The 22,177-nt window shown below is 38.8% G+C and overlaps 1 protein-coding gene across 4 annotated transcripts in view; it reads left to right on the plus strand.

The window, feature by feature from the left end:
* PDE4B (phosphodiesterase 4B) overlaps positions 1 to 22,177 on the plus strand; it is a 468,208-nt gene that overhangs the window by 426,442 nt on the left and 19,589 nt on the right. For 3 of the 4 annotated variants that reach the window (XM_061633352.1, XM_061633353.1, XM_061633354.1), the window contains one exon: positions 5,066 to 5,178. In XM_061633352.1, the coding sequence (XP_061489336.1) occupies positions 5,066 to 5,178 (113 nt within the window). Of the gene's footprint in view, positions 1 to 4,715; positions 4,735 to 5,065; positions 5,179 to 22,177 lie in introns of those variants that run through there. The other variant, XM_061633356.1, reaches the window with a different exon arrangement.

Consider the following 22,177-nt stretch of genomic DNA (forward strand, 5'->3'; position numbering starts at 1 on the left):
GGGAAGTTTGTGAAAGGTGCTGAGAGGTGCTAGGAGATGCCCTATTGCCCTCACAGACCTACAATCCCCAGAAGAGGGACTGATTGTTAAACCACTCTGGCCACTGGAGCTCTGTCAGGGGAATAGGCATCTCCTAACAACTCTCAGCACCTTCACAAACTACACTTCCCAGGATTCATTGGGCGAAGCCATGACTGTCTAAAGTGAAATAAAGGTCTGGCCTGGGTGTGGCCCCTGATTAGCCAAGCCAAACAGCTGTGAGTCTGGCTTTTAGAATACTGACTGTTGATTCTTACTGACATGTCTAACGTTATAATAGACTTCAATGTTAAATTTCTTAAATTAATTAAACATCAGCCAGGCATTTTTTTAACTTTTAAAGTGCAGACAATGAAGGTCAGAATATGGGGCAAGGTCAGTAATAGGATTGCAGGCACTCTGTGAACACGGCTGATTTTTAATTAATTTCAACAAATTATGAGACTATTGACAGAATAAAGTCCAATGGGGTCTGGATTTTTTTCTCTTGTTTTACACTTTGAACTCTCCATTCTCTCTGAGTGTTTTGTGTATCACCATGAAAAGTTAGAGGGTTGTTAAGCAAGCATTTTTGAGTTCAGGACTATAAGTTTTGTAAGGTTTTGTTTTGAAATGAGCTTATAGAAAGCAGTAGAATGGCATGGGGCGTATTTTCAATTTAACATTGTGGAATGTGAAAAATCCAAACTGGCTGTATCATATATCCAGTTCTGCTCCTTATCTATTTCTGGGTTGGCACTATTTGGGGGAAAGAGCTGTTCACAGAGAAGTGAGAAATTCTGTTTGCATACACAGAATATAAAGTAAATAGCTACACTGCTATTGTCAGCAAAAGGGAGACCAGTCTAGTAAATTCAATAAATGTCAGGCATGTCCCCTAAATGCATTTTAAAATAAAATTGCTTAGTTTTGGTTCATCCTCTTTCCTTCCAACAGAAGCTTCTGTTCTCGGTCACTACAATACCACCCTGAATTTATTTATTTATTATGTTTGCATCCCACCTTTCATCCAAGGAGCACAAGGTGACATCCATGGTTCTCCTCTCTCTCCATTTTATCTTCACAACAACGCTGTGAGGTAGGTTAGGCTGAGGGACAGTTACTGGCTCAAGGTCACCTGGCAAACGTTCATGGTTGAGTGGGGATTTGAACCCTACTCTCCCAGGTCCTAGTCTAACACTCTTAACTGCTACACCACACTGGCTCTATATGAAGAGAGAAAAATTATTTAACACTGTGATGAGTTGTGGCAATTACTCCTTTCCCCCCCTTTAAACTAAGAGCAATTTTTTTCCCTACTGCCTATCACATTTCCAGCAACAATAGCAGGGCACTTATTGGCAGCTAGCAGCTATCCTTCCTCAGGCACTGGAATGATGTTATCTGACGTAACATTATACCAGGGGCATTCAAGAAAAGGAGGAAAAGGCAGCCACAAGTGGCAGCCACTGAGACAAACTTCTTGCTCTGATCTATTATCCAACGTATGTATGTTTTAAAAAACTGTTTAAGTTGAAAAATATAAAACCATACCACCATGAAACCAAAGGATTTGTCCCACCTCCGAAAATCAATAAAATAACCCCTCTCCAAATATGCCACCAGCAAGTGTGGTGGTGAATTTAGCAGCCAAGGATGGGGCAGCTTTTATTCTAAACATCATTAAAATTTCCACAATCCTTGTATCAACAAATATGTATATGTTGATGCATGGGCCCTGAGTTACCACATACTTCTATATCAGGTAGGTCCTTTCTATGAAAAATGGAAATGGACTGCCTTCAAGTCGATTCCGACTCATGGCGACCCTGTGAATAGGGTTTTCATGGTAAGCAGTATTCAGAGGTGGTTTACCATTGCCTTCCTCTGAGGCTGAGAGGCAGTGACTGGCCCAAGGTCACCCAGTGAGCTTCATGGCTGTGTGGGGATTCGAACCCTGGTCTCCCAGGTCGTAGTCCAACACTCTAACCACTATGCCACACTGGCTATATCCCTGCTATATCAGGTAGGTCACTGCGATCTGCAGGAGAGCTTCTCCTTCAAGTTCAAAGATATCAGAAGCTTTTTCTACAGTAACTCTGAGCAGGGCTTTTAGTGTGGCTGCCCCTATTTAGTGTGGCTGCATTCTTGTTGAGATATGATAGGCACCTCCTATCTGAACTTTCCAAAAACAATTGAATACATTTTTGTTCCAACAAGCTTTCCCAGCTGGAAAGCTTCTCCATTGTTTTTATTGCCCCCCCCCCCAGTTCAAGTGTTCAATATATATCCCAATTCCAAAGAAAGGGGATCCCAGAGAATGCAGTAATTATCAAACTATTGCCTTAATATCCCATGCAAGTAAAGTAATGCTCAAGATTCCACAACAAAGGCTCTTATCATATATGGAGCAAGAAATGCCAGACGTCCAAGCTGGATTTAGAAAGGGAAGACGCACCAGAGATCATATCGCAAACATACGTTGGATAATGGATCAGAGCAAGAAATTTCAGAAGAAAATCACCCTGTGGTTTATAGACTACAGCAAAGCCTTTGACTGTGTAGATCATGAAAAACTATAGAATGTTTTAAAAGAAATGGGGGTGACACAGCATCTGATTGTCCTGATGCGCAACCTATACTCTGGACAAGAGGCTACTGTAAGGACAGCATATGGAGAAACCGATTGATTCCCAATCGGAAAGGGTGTGAGACGGGTGTGTATTTTATCACCCTACCTGTTTAATCTATACACAGAACATATCATACGGAAAGCAGGAGTGGACCAAGATGAAGGAGGTGTGAAAATAAGAGGGAGAAACAGCAATAATTTAAGCTATGCAGACGATACCATACTCTTAGCAGAAACCAGTAATGATTTGAAACAAATGCTGATGAAAGTTAAAGAGGAAAGCACAAAAGCAGGACAACAGCTGAATGTCAAAAAGAGTAAAGTAATGACAACAGAAGATTTATGCAACTTTAAAGTGGACAATGAGGACATTGAACTTTTATACCTTGGCACAGTCATTAACCAAAATGGAGACAATAGTCAAGAAATCAGAAGAAGGCTAGGACTGGGGAGGGCAGCTATGAGAGAACTAGAAAAGGTCCTCAAATGCAAAGATGTATCACTGAACACCAAACTCAGGATCATTCAGACCATGGGATTCTCAATCTCTATGTATGGATGTGAAAGTTGGACAGTGAAAAAGGCAGATAAGAGAAAAATCAACCCATTTGAAATGTGGTGCTGGAGGAGAGCTTTGCGCATAGCATGGACTGCAAAAAAGACCATAATTGGGTGTTAGAACAAATTAAACCAGAACTGTCAGTAGAAGCTAAGATGATGAAACTGAGGTTATCATTATTTGGGCACATCATGACAAGACATGATTCACTAGAAAAGACAATAATGCTGGGAAAAACAGAAGGGAGTAGAAAAAGAGGAAGGGCAAACAAGAGGTGGATTGATTCCATAAAGGAAGCCACAGACCTGAACTTACAAGATCTGAGCAGGGTGGTTCATGACAGATGGTCTTGGAGGTCACTGTTTCATAGGGTTGCCATAAGTTGTGGTCGACTTGAAGGCACATAACAACAACAACCCACCAGTTGATTTGCTGCTCTTTTCTGTGTGGTTTTTAACTATTGTTGCTGTTTTTATTGTTTTTTGTACATTGCTGTGAGATGTGTAGGATATTAAATAACAATAACAATAACAATAACAATAACAATAATATAGCTTGTTAGATGTACTTTTTATGAGTCAGTCTTAGGTGCTTGTTACCTATGTTCCAGGGCATTGCCTGGCACTTAGAACTCTGCCACAGGCTTGTGATATATATTAAGATGGTAGGTGACTAGGGTTATACCAGCACTTCACTTTGCAGTGTGCCTAACCAGCAAGGAAAGTGTTTTTCCCTAAACTTTATTTATTTGTTTTATTAATTTTAAAAAGAAAAAAAGAGAGAGGCTATCCAGGCCCCCTAACAAAAGAGTCAGGACTCAGGAGTCCCCCAGCCACCACCCAACAATGCCCCTGCTTGTGATTCTTTGTGAATTCTTTTAGCACAATCCTGTGCTTGTTTACTCAGAAGTAAATCTCAGTAAGTTCAATTGGACAAATTTAGTCTTGTAAGTTATTTAAAACTGCAGTTTTAGAAAATCTTGTAAAGAAATGTATGTTTCCCTAATAACATCTGCAAAGACAAGAAAATAATACAGACATTTATAATCCCGTCTGGAATTCCAGTTCAGAATTTCTTTGTGACTTTGGCATGTACTAAAGGAGAATTTTAATTTGGTTATGGGAAGCAGCCTTTCCATTTTGCCACTGAAAAAAGATCCAGTATTTCCATATTAGTCTTCCTGTTAGAGACATTTCATCAAAAACCCAATTTAATATAAATTAATTTAACAAACAAAAAATCTCTGCTGTTATGCAAATAACCTTTTTGAGTGGATGATGATCACACCTGCAGAAGTCCAAAGAGTCTGCACGCTTACTTCCACTTATCTCTCTCTCTTTGATTTTTATCTGAAAATGTTTTTTTTGGGGGGGGGGAGACAGATACAGTTTGATTACCTAATCTCACTTGATGACACTTTAGACGTCTTATAAAAATGTCATCGCTTCAAGAAATTCCGATATGATTAATACTTGAGAGAAAAAAACCCTTTGCTCACGAAGAACTGCTTTTCCTCATCTGTTCTGTGAGTGCGTATAGATGCAGATGAGCCTGTCAGGCGTCCCTCCCCCTACACCCGTTTCTAGAGGAAGTTTGTTGATGTACTACTGACATTGCTTCTTCAAAGCCAGCAAGAGCAAAAAGAAAGGGGAGAACTACAAAACCACAACAGCCATTCAAAGGCGAGACGTGCATTGATTTGTTCTGCTGGAGAGTGGAACAGGAGCCTGCAGAACTCATGATGAAAGTGCACTGTAGTACCTACAGCAGTGTTGGTCCGAGCCGTGCCAACGATTCCAGCATGGAAAGCCTGCAATCACTCAAGCCTAACTACATGTCTATGTGTTTATTTGCAGAGGAATCTTATCAAAAATTAGCTATGGAAACTTTGGAGGAATTGGACTGGTGTTTAGACCAACTTGAAACCATTCAGACCTACCGATCTGTTAGTGAAATGGCATCAAATAAGGTAAGAGAAAATATTCATATAAAATGTAACTTTTTTTTTACAAAGGGGATTAAATTGTATAAAAGTTTAAATAGTTGTTATGTATATAGTTGTGTCTACCAGCATACCTATTATTGGCTTACTGAATACAAAGTTAAAGAAAATTTATGAACTATTACATACCACCCTCTTGCTCTTTCTTAGAGCTGTTAGGTATTGTTAGCGCCTATAGCTATGGGAGGGGGAGGTGAATGGAGCAGTGCAAATAAATGATACCAAACTTTGTAAGTCCTCAAGCAGAACACAGCTGCATTCAGGAATCAAGTTTTGATCTTTGATTTTGTTGAATAGGTGTTGGGTAAATTTGGGGAGCAGATTAACAATTCCTGAATTTTTATTAGATTATTCCTTAGATTTGTAGGAATAGTAACTATTAGGCAGTGAAATCAAGTGAAAAGAGTGATATCACTGAGAGAAAAACAGTTAACTACAACTACCCTGATGGGACTATAATTGGGGCTGCCTTCAATAGGAACCAATAACTTTCAGAAATGATTGCTCCTAGTAAATTAAATTGCCTGTGATGCTGATAATTGTAAACAGTTACCATGTGGCAAATATAGTATGTCTTGCTTTAATTTTAGTTCCTGTATTGTATATTATAAAATAAACTTCTTTTATATATAACAGATGCACATGTAAATGACAAGTTATACTTATAGGCATATTTCTAAAAGGGGTAAAAAGGTGTGTTAGAAAGTTGGCTGGTAGAGCCAAGTGTCCTTCATATGTTTTCAACTAAGCTACCTGGAAAATCATGCTGATTATACGTGTTCAATTTATAAATTAAATCTTCCTGTAAAGAAATTGTCCCGAGCTTCTGAAGCATTATCTTGTTCTTGGTAAAAACTTATGACTCAGACTGTATTTACGCTAATGTCATTCTTTGATTGGCTGCTGGCCTGAACATTGACTGAGTTAACAAAAAGCACACCCACTTCCCTGAGGCTACAGGCACCACCTCTGCATGATCCCAGGCACAGTTCAATGGAACACGTGGCTCACCTCTTTCTGAGGAGCTCCTTTGCAATGTTAATGCAGATATCTCACACTATGCCCTCTGGTCAATTGAGCTACAACATTCATGATCCCTAGAATCAGCACACATAACTTTCTCCAGGTGCACTTATTTACACCTGTACATGACATTATATGATAAGCAAGCTATGAAGCCTAACATTTTATTATGTTTCCATCTGTTTTTCACATTTTGTTTCCAACTTTTCTTACAAACCCTTCTAAATATCCAGCATTCACAAACCCAGCCACAGACTAGCTACTAAACCTTGTTCAGGTACCATTGTGTACTTTTCTCTTCATCTTTAAATTAGGGATTAATAACCAGCATCACAACCTTGTTAAAAAAAATGAGATATAGGTTGTACCACATTTTACACAGTAAAAGTGGCATTAGCAATTAAATAGGAGGCAACAAAGGTAAAATAAGGCTTCATCCAAAGGACTCCAATACGCCTCTCATTTTTACTGTAATTTGCCATTTTTTCTATCATATTATAACAAAAGATGTAGAATTATTTCAAATAAATGACTCCTTATAGCTTTTTGGAATTCGATATTGGAGGTGAGTCATGCAGCTTGACACTGTTAGGATTGGATTTAAAGCCCAGTTCCTTTGTATTTTATGACGTGAGCCCGATATTGTAAACTTCGGGGTGAGCCTATATAAACCCTACGACACCAATAAACGAGGTTCCCATGCTGGCCTGCTTCGGCTTGTAAGTATTGGGTCCCCTTTGCAAAGGAATTGTCTTGTCTTTATTTGATCTCTGATAGTGGGTTAATTTGCACTCAGCTCCGCACTTTTCCCAGGTGTAAGTGAGTTGGGGTTGACAGGGCGGCTTGCGTGTTGGGTTTGGACCCAACAACACTTACAGCTGAAAGTACATTGAAGCTTTTCAGAAGCTGTTAAGCCTCTTTAAAAGATGTTTGTTAATTAATTAATTGTCAAGTTTTCCACATCTGTCAAGTATCTGAATAATCTGGCTCTCTTCCGTCAAAGGCTTCTGAGTAGAGATTTGGTAATAGCAAAACAGTCTAGTGCTTTGAAAACAGGATGCTTCTACCTCACCATTAGTAAAGAATAACGGAAAGAGCAACAGTAGAGAAAGGAAGAAAGCATATAGACCCAGCATGATCCCAAGTGCAAGAGCTGTGTAAACAGTGACCTATCTTCCTGACCTCTGCTATTGCTCAGTTCCTGGCCCTGTGCCACTGAAGCCAAACTACGTCATTTGAGAATGATAGTGGGCATGGCACAGCTGTTGTAAGTGTGACTCGAATTTCCTGTCTCCTTCCTGACAGACGTAGTTTTAAAGTACAGCATTGCAACAACAGCAGACAAAGAAGGGAGGACTGGTTTGGACAGTCTTTATTCAAAGCTGTTACCAAAAGATATTTCTTGATAATTTGGTGATGGGCCAAAGAATTTTGAATGAAAGTTTGTAAAAGACTTGTAGTAAAAACAGATGCAAATGTTTATCAAGTGAAGTGATTACATTACTCAGGAATATGAGGAACTTAATCTATGGCCTTCAAGTAGTGTATGGGTCTGAAGCTCAGATGCAGAAACTTAGAAAACAGAGTTCAGAGCTGCGAAGAGTAAAAAGCTGCAAAATATACTGTGGCATGACATATACCAGTTGCATTAAAATCATACTCAAATCATTGAACTATAAAATACACATTAGCATACTTGCTACTGCTGTTGGCTGCTGGTTCATGATGTGTTTCTTGTGCAGCTCTTTGTTTTGACTAATATTATTTTGCATTGGTGTTATTTATTTCCATTTTAGAATCCCTTCCACACAAAAAACTTAGTGGTTGATTGTTATTTAGGAGCACCATATAGGGAAGTGGTGTTTTGTTAGAAGCCTCATAAGCTAACATAGGCATTAGGCAGATGAATACATCATAATTCTTCTTAGAAATAGAATTGCAGACCCACCTTGCCCTATTACCTAACATAGCAAGAAGAAGAAGGAGATAGATGCTGAGTACATCCTTATATTAAAAAAGGCAGGGACATCATTTTAGAAATGGAGGAGAGGACAAAGAGATTTCAATAGGTGAGCATGACTTTCAGTGTGGATTAAAGCCCTGCTCCTGGATATATTCAATATTAATTAACAAAAAGCAGCATATTTTAAGAGCTTTAGTTATGGTTACTTTTTAAAAATATATCTCAGGATACTTATACCAAATCGGCATACCAACGTAAGTAGAACAAATATCCTTAAAAAAAAAAAAGAATACTGCCATTGGCATACTTTCCTAGTATATAGGTGTACTTAATGATTATAACAAGACCCTCCGTGGCGCAGAGTGGTAAGCGATGGTAACGCAGCCGAAGCTCCGCTCACAGCCGGAGTTTGATTCCAACGGAAGGAGGAAGTCAAATCTCTGGTAAAAGGGGTTGAGGTCCACTCAGCCTTCCATCCATCCGTGGTCGGTAAAGTGAGTACCCGGCATATGCTGGGGGGTAAAGAAGGCCGGGGAAGGAACTGGCAATCCCACCCCATATATACGGTCTGCCTAGTAAACGTCGCAAGACGTCACCCTAAGAGTTAGAAATGACTCACACTACAAGTGCGGGGACACCTTTACCTTTTTAATGATTATAACAAAAGTTGCTCAGTGTGTAGACCTAATGCTTCTGATAAATAAAAATGATCATTTGAGATCTGAAACATTTGTGGGGGCAACCTACAACATGCCCTAAGAAAAGGAGGAACCAAATGATGACCTGCCCAATATAGCCATCTATACTTCAGTGATTATCTAATATAGGGGTACAGGACCTCACACCAAAGCACTAAATGTGGCCCTTGAGGCCTGTCTGTTTGGCCCTCGGAACTCCTCTCAAGCCACACCTCTCACTGGTTCTGCTTTGGAGAAGAGTGGGCAAGTATGAGTGTATGTAGAAACTAGCTTACGGTACAAAGGTAAAGTATACTTTTGTTCCTCTACCCACCTTTGCTTTGGCCCTGCCAACCACTGGCATGTAGCCCTCAAAAGGTTGCCCAGAGGGGAATGTCATCCTTGGGCTGAAAAAAGGTTCCCACATGTAATCTAATCCAACCACCTTTTGAGACTGGAAGTATCCCTGATGGGTGGCCATCCATTCCTGAAAAACCTCTAATTAAGGAGAGTCTACCACCTTCTAAGACTACTATCAATCAGCTCTTTCAGTTAAAAGAAGCTATTCCTTTTTTTCATATTCCGCATTTATTTATTTTTTACTTTGTAATTATTTTTCAGAAAAAGTAAGTCATGCATCCATTGAGAGTAAGGGGTAAACAACATATATATAAAATAAGATTTCCTGCACTTAAATATACAAGAAAATAATCATTATTATTTGGTCACCTTTGTAGAGTCAATAAATTTTGGAATGCCATGGGAACCTTGTTTTTATTGTCTGCTACATTAGCATATGTAATAAAGCTCCCCCACTCTGCCACAAAAGAGTTTTTACATTTCTGTCCTTTCGCTATCTTTAACTTCTGTGACAATTTCTCTGTTAAGGCTAATTGCCAGACTTTACTATACCACAATGAAATAGATATACCTTTAAGATCCTTCCAAAATTGTGCTATGAATAACCGGGCTGCAACTAAAAGAAGCTATTCCTAATGTTTAATTGAAATCCCCATGCTTGTAATCAGAACCCACTGATTTGGGTTCTAACTTCTGGAACAGCAGAGTCCAGGTTTGCTCCATTATCTGTGTGACAACCCTTCAGATAGTTAGAGATGGTTATCATGTCACTCTTAACCATATATTTTCAAGGCTAAACATACCCAGCTTCTTCAACCTTTTCTCATAGGACTTGCTCTCCAGGTTCCCCACCTTATGATTTCAGTTATGGATGTGTGGCATGACTGAAGAAAAATGAACCATGACCTTCATGAAACACACCACCAGGATATGTTTTTTCAGAACCACCTAAATGATCCAAAGGGACATGCATCCCTACATCACGTAGGCGCTTGCTGAAATTTCAATTATGGCTCCTCTCTCTTTTGTTAGCAATTTCACATACTAGACTATTGTCTTTGTTATCTGTAAACTAAAATCTATTGGTGTATACAAAGCTTTCACTGCACTATTTCAAAAGGGGTTTCAGTCACATAAGACACACAGCGTCACGCCTCAGTTTTAGGAGGCTAAATAAACTAAACATGAGGACATTAATGTAAACTCAGGAGGTAACTCCTGGCTGCCTTCCAGCTGTCTATGTGCCTCATTGCACAGTGTCCATATTGGGAAGGGGGGGTCTTATTATGAGTATGCAAGCTCTGGATTTTGCTCACTTGGTACGTGATGTTTTCCTGTAGGAGTGTCGGACTGTTCTTGGGTTTTAGTTTACTGTAACTTCCTTTGTTTAATATACATTACAAAATAGCCATATGCCTCACAGAGACTGTCTAGATTAAGTGTTGGGCAGCTAGCTAGAGAACCTACTACTTCAATTCTCTTTGGTTTATAAAGTGGAGTTTAATAGCTATGAATCGGGGGATTCTGCCTAGATTTATGACCTTCAGTTTGGTATTCCCATCTCCTGATGGGCTACAATTGTTTGTCCTTACTGCAGCAGCACTTTTGCCTAAGCAAATGGGAAAGAATGTCTAGTCAAATCAGTCATCAGAATTACACCATTATTATCAATGGATTTCTTACATGCATAATAACCTTATAATAAATCTCAGGTAACTTTACCCAAGAGCAATTTAGTGACAATAAGCATTAAACTACTAGAAAGAGAATTAGCTATTTAAATTATTATTACTAAACTTGTTGTGAGAATTTATGGAGGTACTGAGGAACATTCCTTCTGATAACATGTGAACTGCCTTACTTTGATTTCAATCAGATTCTTCTAGCACCGGGGAAAGCGACCAATTTATTTTCTATAGTGTGGGGTGAGTTGTGCAGATATTAATTATTCAGGAAAGCAAATAAATAAATAAAACTAAGTATTAAAAGGATGCAAGTAAAGTGTGAGATTGTAAGTGCTCTGCCTGCCAGGCTCCCTTGTGCAACTTTCCCCCATCCCCTCTATTTCGTTTTTGTGTTATGTGTCATCCTTCCAAGTAAAATTAGGGGAAACTACTGGCTCGGCTGGTTTTCAGACTTTGTGGCCCCCCCTTTCATTCTGTTTTGGACCAGAGATACTCTCCCTCAATATTTTACGTCTATAAAATGGATAAATGTTTCTTAAGAATGTTGTCTTAATGCTTCAATAATGTGCTGCTTAATGTGAGTTATGGATTTTCAGCTGTTCTTTGTTCAAGAGAGTCTGAATAGTATGCTCTGTGTCAGCTTTATATTTTGTGTGGGTGTGTTGCTTGATGGCATGGGCCTTGTAAGCACATGGAACATGTACCCCTAGCCAAAGCTCTACCTAGGTATTAGAGCATTGTCTTTAAGGAATTTAACTATAAGTTAAAATTAGTTCTTCTAGGCTGACTTCAAGAACTCACTGGGGTTTATTTACCTTTAAGATCCTACATAGAACTTGGGTGATGGACAATACCAACTGTGATTTGGGGAAGTGATGGTTGCCATAGCAGAATACAGATGCAGCCCATGGGCTGCCAGTTGGTTTTGTGGGCTTAGCACTGAGGGGCAGAATAATGGATGGCTGTCCATGCAAATATGGAAGCTGTACAGTTCCATTTCTTAACACTGGTGGTCTTTGATTAATTGAAATCAATGATTAAAAAAGTATTTTCATGTGCCATAGCATTTTCTCAGGATGTCCAATACAGGAGTTCTGTAAAATGATCTTATGAAATTGGTTCAATAAACAATTTGGTGGCTGGAGCAAGTAGGTATGAGATGTCACTCCTAGACTGTGTTCTGTTGAAGACATTGACCAATTGGAATTTTTGGAATATGTGAATGAACCCTTAATTCACTCTTACTTGTAAGGGTTTGATGTTCCAGGCTTTCAATTGGTCAGATTCTTCTATGTAGTCAGATTTTTTGTGGTACAGAATTCCTCAAAAGCAAGTCAGGGAAAACAAGCAAATGGTTATGTGAGGTGAAAAGAGAAAGTTTGTTCAACTGTATATATAGTGAAGACAAGTGATTTGACAACAAAATTTATATAAGAAAACCTTTTGGAGAAAGGATAATGTGGTTGTTTTGGACTAATCTTGGTCATTTTTTCTAAAAAAAATCTGTCTTGACCATTATGAGATATTAGTCAGGGCCCTCCTTGAAAAATCTCAGCAGTACCAGATAACTGTTTTGACCCCAGTTGGCAAATGAGGCTGTTGGGAATAAAATGGACAAAATTGACCATTAGGTTGGAGGCAGATATTCAGGGAAATATACCTATTTTGAATATGTTTGTTCTCCAGCCAAGATTTTGAAATAAATCTCTCTGTGAGGCATTCTCTCACCCTTTCTAAATTGATGTTGATATCCTCTTTGGAACTGTGTACAACTTATGTCCTTTGTTTAAGTTTGAGTATGGTGCCAAATAAAGAATTTAGTGGAATTAGCAAGAGTTTGATTTCCCAAACATGCCACTAGACAATGCCAACTTTTCCCACATGTTCTCGTCTATGGTGTTTCTTCCTCAAGTATAACTTCTTTGACAGCTTTTTTTAAAGAAACAGGGCATACCTTTAAAGGCAGCTGCTCAATTGTAGATGTGTGTTGTGTTGTTTTAGTTACCGGGAAGCAACCTCTCCTCAGAGAGAAAGAGATGAACTGCTCTGAAAATATTCTCTATACCATCATAATGTTCTAAAACACTGTTTAAAGAATTGGTTTGGATGTATTTTGAGTGGCATACAGATCAAAGAGGGAAGAAAAAAGTTTACAAGGAGAACTACAGGGGCATGCAACAAAAACATTGGGGTATGAAGTCTGTCAACCCAGCTGTCAGACTTAACTCCTGTTTCTGCTGCCTTGTCCCTTAATGCTAGCAGTATGATGTCAGATTTCCTCAGCTCACAATTTGGTATATTCACAGTAAGAAGACTTGTACATCCATCTTTGTCACAGACCTCACTTCTAACTTTTTCTAAATACTATACAACTCAAAATTAATCTACAAATCCTACCCCATTCATTCTCAGTCAAGCCCCTGGAATGTATTATGGAGAAAAGTAGAAAGGTTTCTTTATTATAATGTTAAAATGATAGAAACAAAGTGATTAATTGAAGAGAAAAATCCATTATTCCATGTCTCCAGCACTGGCCCATCTTGTCTGGCCTATGTACTTGTTTTAGAAACTTGAAGGGATGGGAAAAGATCACCAAGTTCATCCACTGCCCTGAGGCAGGTGGATTATAAACAACATAATCTGGACAAAATTTACATGTGGTTTCTGAGCTAATTTTGTGGTGTACAAGCTTAGCAGCAATAATAAGTGTGAGTTCATGCAGTTCACGTGACAGACATTGACGAACAAGTTTGCCCAGGATCAGGAGTCTTTTGTTAACATTTTAAGTGCCATAGCTCAGATTTATGAATGAAGAATTTCTGTAACAAATTACTTTTGCACCTGTGGCCTTACTTGATTAGTCATAATTTTATTTTATTTTTTGCTGTTGCTTCCTTGCACTTATTTCCAACTAATTTCTTTTGCTTCCTGGTCTTTGCTTTTAATCTCTGAATTAAACTTCCAGTTTTTCATGTTAAAGGCACTTCAGGTTCAGAGGCTATTGAAATGCAACCATTCCTAGCAGTATCAGATATATAATAAGAAGGGGGTGGGGGAAGGCATTATCCAGCCAGGTTAAACCACCATAAGGCCTATAAGAACTAGTGGAATTGATTTGAGAATGTGCTTTATTCTCCTACTGAAACAATAGGACTTTATTAAAGTGCTTAATCTTGGTTGGTTCTTGCCCCAAAACTGGTGCAATAAAAGGCATTACACTTCTTATTTTATCTCACAACAGTTTGCACTAGTTTGGTTTTGAGGCATCAATCACTCCGCCTAAGAGTTACAGAGATTTCTAACAGAGAGTTTCCATGAGTAAGATGATCAGTACAAAATAGTACAGTAACATGTATAAACAGGAGGAGTCTTGTGTTTACACAGAAAGAAAGTTATTCAGATGAAAAAGAAATGAACTTTAACATAAGTACAAGGAATGGAGATTTCAGAAACAGACCAGAAGGCATTTTCACTTACTTATGTATGCATGTGTGTATGTGTGTGCGCGCACACACACACACAGTTTCTCACCCCCGAAAAGCTTTCTAAAAATTTCTTCAGCCCCTTAGGGCAAGGATCATGTCTTTGACTATAAATTGCATAAGCGCTTGTGACACTATGGACTGCCTTCAAGTTGATTCTAACTTGATGAATAGGGTTTTCATGGTAAGTGGTATCCAGAAGGGGTTTACCATTGCCTCCCTCTGAGGCTGAGAGGCAGTGACTGACCCAAGGTCACCCAGGGAGCTTCATGGCTGTGTGGGGATTCGAACCCTGATCTCCCAACTCATAGTCCAACACCACACTGGCTCTCATGTGACACTATAGTCTACATATAAATTATTATCTAAGGATTACCTGCAGAGCAAGCTCTGGGTTAGAAAACCAGAAAGGGGTATATGCAACTTACGTTTTGTTTAACCTCTCTGACACAAATGCTACCCACTCAAGGTGTATTCTCATTTTTGAAATGCAAGTTACTGAATAGGACTTGATACAGTGCTGAAAGGGGAAAGGTACTGTGCTGGAATAAATGTGCATTGTGTTGATAGGCATGAACTTTTCCTCTGAAAAAAGCTGCAATCAATGATAAGCTAAGGTCAGATTCAAAATACATTTATACCTTCATTCACACTGAACAGCATCTCCCACTTTGTACAGTCTTTCAGGGGATAGTCAGTGGATGTAGTTTGTTCATTGCTTAGATTGTCTTTAGCCTTTTGAGTGAAGGGAAGGAAATGACTAGGTTTTTTTACTGTAAATGTAAAACATTAGCATTAACAAAGTTGCAGAAATGAGCAATGAAAATTTATCTGTTTTTAATGTAAATCTGAAGAAGTATTTCCAAAAGCCTTTTAAATAATTGTTGTCACAATGTTTTTAAAAGCAACAACAAAAGCGGGGGCAGCATCATACTTAGCAATTCTTACAACAGGCAAATCTGTTAACTGAAGAATGACTCAATGTCTGGCAGAGTTAATTAGCTCATAATTGTTTTTACAGTCGTTTGAAAACATGCATAACAGGAAAACTTCACAATTGGGATCTATTTTTCACAGCTTTGCGTATGCATTAACCATTGTTAAAAGATAAGAACATGGGTTTTAAGTTTAATAGTCTATTCAGATGTTCATGATGTGTGATCTTGTAACTGATTGTGTATGCAGTATCTCTACTTTATTGCACTGATTTCATTAAAATAATAACATTTAAACTGATTCTACATGCTGACAAAAATTATTAATACAAATTTAGATGTGCAAGCTCTATGAAATATGCAACCTGCTGCATTCATGCAAGTTATTTAATCCAAAATAGTTCTAATTTTCTCTTCTTTAAATACAATACCATTATTTAACATTTCACTGTTACTGATTTAGCTTTTAAAAACCTTTACAGAGCGTTACACTTTATAGCATTTGTGAATTTATGTGGGGAAAGCAATATATGTTCGCCCTGCAGGCATGAATGTCTTTCTGTGGAGCATTTGACATCATTCAATGCTCTAGAAATCTGTACAACGTTATAAAGGCTAGTATGTGTGGTTTATGTTAAATGTGAATAAAATTACATTTAAAGTTGCTGACCCAAGCAGGCAATTCCAGTTGTTTCAAAATATAATTGGATTACATTTTGTTAAGCAAAATCATAACACATTAATCCTCTGGGTGTATTTTTTCTCTCTCTCCCCTTTAATCTCAGAACTCCCCCTGAGTGGCACAACTGTTGGGCAAGCTAAGTACCAACACAAATTTAAGCAGCATATCTAAATGCTACTGAAATCAGCAACCCTATGCTCAATTTAGCCCTTGTTCAACTGATTTCAATGAGATTCAGGCATGCCTAATTTCAGTCGCATCCAATTAGACTGATGCTCCTTTAGATTGCCATTAAGTTGCAATCCTATAGCTTGTGGCCTTCCCATAGGCACCTGGTTAGCCACTCTGAGAACAGAATGCTGGGCTAGATAGGTCTGATCCATCAGCGTCATCTTATGTTATATGCACACTTACCTATGAGTAAGTCCCATTGAACATAATTGGGCTTACTTTTGAGTAGACATGCTTTTAACTGGACACATGCATCTGAAAGGAAATGCATTGTTGTGAGCGATGGGAGTTTTAACTATGAGTATGAGAGTAAATCATCTTTCTTGAACCCATACTGTTTTCTGGAAGGTGACTATTCAGCCTGCTCTCATGGAAGTCTTGCAACTCTGTTTAATATATTGTGAGTTTGGGGGATGAGATGGATAATTCCTATGAGTCCCGTTCCAGCCTCTGATTTGGAGACTTGTGCCTGGGGGGTGAGAAACACTCTCTACTGGTCAGATGAGTTTCTTTTGTTAATCTAATAGAGTGGCCAGGTGGGTTAATGGGTCTATCAGGTGCCCATCAACTGGTGAATGGGCCAGGGAGATCCTTTTGTCATTGGAACTCTTCAGGAGAGCCTTCCCCTCCCCTCCTGGGGCCTAGGAGAGGCTTGTGTTTTTAGTTGTGTCTGAGAAAGGCTGGGAACTGGAGGCAGGCGGAGAGACTGGCTGTCTGCACCATGGCTTTGGTGTGCCTCATGTAACCCTGATGGAAAAGCTGGATATTGGACTGCTGATGCCTTGAACCCCTCCATCCTAAGCTCAGGTTGGAATGTGTGTAAATAAATAAACCATATTTCATAAAGACACCACAGTCTCCGCTGAGCTTCTTCCCAAGGAAACCAAACCCTGGATGAGCACAGGGACCCCTGGAAATTTCACCGCTTGGAGATTGGGGTGGCGCACAACAATATGATAATTGGGCTCTAAAAATGTAAGCAGAAAGATACCTGGCCTTATGCGATAGTTTATTTATTTTATTTCTCCAACTACAAACAAACTGAAGAAAATCTCTTCCTGTAAATTAATATCCTGTTCAAATGTCTTTATTCATATTGCAGAGGCATACTTTTGTGTCAATCAAGATAAAATTAAATGTCTTAGATTACATTGATTTAGTTCTTAGACTTAAATATTTAATTGAATTCTGGTATTCTTTTGTTTTTGGCAAAGTTGTTGTCATACTGGTCCATTGATCTGAGTCCTAAATGAGTTCCATGAGGTGAAAGTCACCCACCCCTCCATGTGCCTACACAGCTGGGATTTCTGACCTTCACAGCAAGCATCATTCACACCTTCCCTTGCTCATATCTTGTGACATATTCCTGAGTAAACCCACCAAGAGCCAGGAGAGGAGTGACACACATCAGAAGCGGCCTCTGTGCCAACAGCATCCACTCTGAATCGCAACATTCTAGCAGTCAGTTTTAAGGACTCCTTTTTACAGTCTGTCTGGGGTGGCAGGCGGCTGCCCATTTAGCCTTTGGTTTGCCAAAGGAAAGGGAAATTCAGACACATTACGACTTATATTTCATTTCAAAGTCTCATACCAGCTTGATGTTTGTGCATAAACCCTAGGGCTGTGTGCTTTGTCTTCCAGCATTTCAAACTTTGGTTAGATGTATCTTAAATTCAAAGTATTCAAAGACTCAGACACAAATAACAGAAAATTTCTTTATATCTTACGCCCATCCATAGACTTCCCATTCAGATCCAAGCTGCAGGAAGCAGCAAGTGAGGGCAGCAGAGTAGTAGGTGTTACAAATCTGTGTCTGTGTTGGAATTGCTTTTTAATATGTTTTTAAAGTTTTTTTTAAAAAAAATGTTTTTAAAACATTTGTTTTTAGTGTTTCGTTCATTGTTTGCCGCCCTGGGCTCCTTCTGGGAGGAAACGTGGGATATAAATTTAATAAATAATAATAATAATAAGCCTGAGTACCTAAAAGCTCTGAACATTCTCTGAGAGCAGATTCTCACACTTGCCTTTACTTTGACAAAGCATGGATAGGTAGCATTTGCTCTGTGATCTTCCTGCAGGGTTAAATACATGCTGAAGGCTCCTGTTAGCAAGGTGCATGTCACCAATGAAATGGTTATACAACTTGTTCAATTTTCCTGCCTATAAGTGAGCGTACAGTGAGCTAGTAGTTACTCTTTCTACTTTCTAACTAGGAAAATAAACCAAGCAGGAGAGTCTGGCACTTACAACTACAATCTCCTCTACAGAGGTTGTTCTGTCACTATTTCTAAGCTGCCTGTTTTGTTTCAGGGGTCAAAATTCTTTATGGCTTCTGAGCAAATTCCTTAATGTTTTTCATCATAACTATGAGCTCTTTTCATTTCACAGTAATTACTTCAAATTGGTGAACACCATAGAGTTATCTTGAAACATTTTGCTTTTATGGTTTATGGCTTATCTATCAGCTGATAGACAATGAGTTCAGGCCTGCTGGATCAGCTGTGCAATTGAATTCCCCTTAGGGAACTTGATAATGCAGCTGATCCCTGCAGAAAGCGGCTTTGCCAGTTCTGTGCTCGCTGGTTGGGAAGTGCTGATCACAGGGCTTGCAAAACACACTTCACACAGTGCTGCCCAAACATCCCAACAGCCAACTGGTTCTTAGGCATTTGGGAAGTTCTGCCAAAGTGCTTTGCAAGCCCTGTGCTCTGCACTTCCCAAGCACCATGCATAGGGCTGACAAAGCCCCTTGTGCTATAATTCCCAAGCACCTGACAACCAGCCGGCTGTCAGGCATGTAGGAAGCGCTGCACAAAGCATTCTGCAAGGTCATAATTACATCAGGTTGTTGACAGGTGAATGTCTTCCCTGACTACCATATTTGGCCCACAGGGGTGGGGATAGATAAGGATCTGGCCCAGTGGACCAAAAAGATTCCCCACTCCTGGTTTATCGGAAGCCAATATTATTCCTACTTGTTCGGAATGAGCAAATCCTGTATAACTCCTGTTTACCAGTGATGATTGGTCAGTTGATTTCAATGGAACTTTTCCAGGTTAAGCATTTTAGGCTAGCCTCAAAAATCCTCAGATTCAGATTAACTGGGCCAACTAATTAGTAAACTTTATTGAATGACATTCCAGTGTAGAGTTAACAGAAGTTTCTATTTTTTTAACATCGTATGCAGTATATTTATGTAGGTTAAATTTCAACAGTTAGCTGGTGTGCTTCATTGCAGGCATGCAAGGAATTCTCATAAATTATTTATATGATATCTGGGCATAGGGTACAATTTAAATTTCTCCACAAGCTAGTTCCTTGTATATGGTTAGGGCCACACAAGCCATTTATCTAAACAATAGCTAAACATACCTGAATGCTATTTTAAGCCTTTGATGAAAAACAAAATATGAACCATGGATTGAAAAGAAGGTAAATAATATGTTTGTCTACCCAGTAACCTCCTCTCCAATCCATGATTAGGATAACAAGTGGGCCCTAGGGTCAACATAGGGAGAAGCAATTACGATACTAGGATTACACAAACTCCTTGTTTCAAAAGCACATTTCCAAACCATAACAGCTGCAGGGAATTGAATGGAATATCTATAGAACAGTCAACTCAGAACCAAGTGAGACTCTTACCTTTGAAACTGTAATCAGTACTTTTGTTGTTAAATTGTGCTGCAATTTGCCAGTACAGAGAATGGGATAGTAAATTTCTTGTATTCCACCAGGTATTAAAATAAGCCATGAAAAGGAATAACCCTGTCCCTCAGGTGCAAAATGCATACTGGTCACTTCCAGACAACCTGTTCATTGCGTATTCATTCTGATTTGTTTGCACAACATTTGCAGGGAGGTTATACAATGCTCATTGTTTTTATTCAGCATTCCCCGATTTCTTTGCAGGGAAGTTACACGACATTGAATCAATCGTTATTCTGCACTTTCCAGCCACTTTCCTTTCAAGCCACAGGTCCGGGGGTGGGGGTGGGAGGTTTGTCGCACAAGGGCTCCAAATTCACTTTAATTGAGCAGCCTGCTGGTATGCCACTGAATCCCACCACAAAACAGCAGCAGTCTGGAAGTGGCCACTGTTACTGTCTAATCACTCAGCCTTTCTTAAGTATTCACTCCATTGACATATAAAGAAATAGAAGACCAGTTTAAAAACCGCTAATGTAGCAGCTAAACTGGTGGAGGTGATAAGTATGAATTTATGGAGCAGTAAAAGAAACAAATGTTAAAGATCAGATCTAATCAATCTCTTTGGGACTGGAGAAAGAATAACAATCATAATGCAACTTCATATCGCAGATTATACTGTATAGTTCATATGTGTTCTATCATGCTGTCAGAATAGTTTTGGTACTCAAAATGCTTTAGAGCTTTCTTAGAAGAGATAAACATTATTTCCTGGTAGAAACTTTTGTAGTGTACGCCTGAAACATTTTTTTTGTCGCAAAAGAAGGAGATTCTATATTACTAGGCTGGCTTTATATTTCCCATTTTGGATCACAGGAATTCGCTTCGAATTTGCCTAAAGCACTCTTGGAATTCCCTTAGAGGAAGGAAGGCCCTTAGAGGTGCATAACAGTAATCTGAAGGGAAGCCTTACTGTAAAGGAGGTTGATTGTCATGTTGCCATGGTACTGTGGTATTCTTTTGACCAGCTGTATATGAACTCTTGAAGACAGGAATGAGATATGCTGGGGTGAGGGTGGGGTGGGAGAGAGAAGGCAGCTCTATGTTATAAAACCAAAGTGGTTGCTAATTAGAAACAAGAATAATTTTTAAATCACATTTATTTTTAGGTGATTCTTGACACCTAAAGTGAGGCCTGGGGAACAAAAGCAGTATAAATTTGTTTTAAATGGCTACAGTAATTCAATCTGATTATTTCACTTTAATTTATTGTTTTTTGTTGGATTCTTATCTTGATTTAAGAAGAGACAGCGTATGAATGAGCTTGTTCCTTTGCAGCCTGATACAGAAATGAAAACCTCCAATAAAACTGGGGCTCTGAATAACTTCTTTTAAGGAACTGGATATAGAAATCATCTTATATTTTACTCTGCAGAAATAGAATAGCTTGCTATGTTTCCTGAGCATTCCAGAAGGGAAAATTGTTTGATACTATCATGCATTTAAAAATTAAAATATATCTTCTTTGTTATATGCTAGCGCATATATATATATAAAACCTGTAAAGAAATACAAAATCATATGGAAATGGAGAAAAAGAGAACAATTTTTATTTTAAATCAACATCCAAAAGTTGACTTTAAACATCTCTGTGAATAAAAGGGGATTTTCCAGAATAGCAATGCAGTGATTCGAAGGAGGAAGACTGCTCATCTTCTTTTGAATTGTTTAAATATGCTTCCTCCATTTTAATCTTTCTTTTGAAAAGATGACTGTATTACTAAAGCTCACAATACCTACAAAAGCAGCCATCATTTCTTTTTCACTCTGTTCAGCTAAGGAATACTAATCTGGAGACCCGCTTCAGACAGCTAAGCAACCAGGGCTTTTCATAATTCATAAGTGCTTTAAGGCAGCTTGCTGGAAACAGTTGGATTACTGTTGCTTCTTTACGCAGCCCTTCAAATCATTTTTGTGTTCTGCCAAACCAGTCTTTTTTGCAAAACTGGAATTCAAACCTTCATGTTGTGTTGCAGTAGCAAGTAGCCATGATTACAGGAATTGCTGACTATTATAGATATTATAGATATTAATTTCACTAGCTGGGAAATCCTTCTTCTTGAGGAGTTCCTCCCTCTGATCTACAAATTCTTCATAAGGGATTTTTCGCTTTTGGTGTGCAGAGTCTTCCAAAAATGCCTGAGGCAAACTATTTGTTATCTGTATCTTGGGGTTATATCAAGGTGGGTTTAAAATAATGAAAAGCAGAAAATAAAATCC

Source organism: Rhineura floridana, chromosome 6 (assembly GCF_030035675.1).
Source record: "Rhineura floridana isolate rRhiFlo1 chromosome 6, rRhiFlo1.hap2, whole genome shotgun sequence".
NCBI lineage: Eukaryota > Metazoa > Chordata > Lepidosauria > Squamata > Rhineuridae > Rhineura > Rhineura floridana.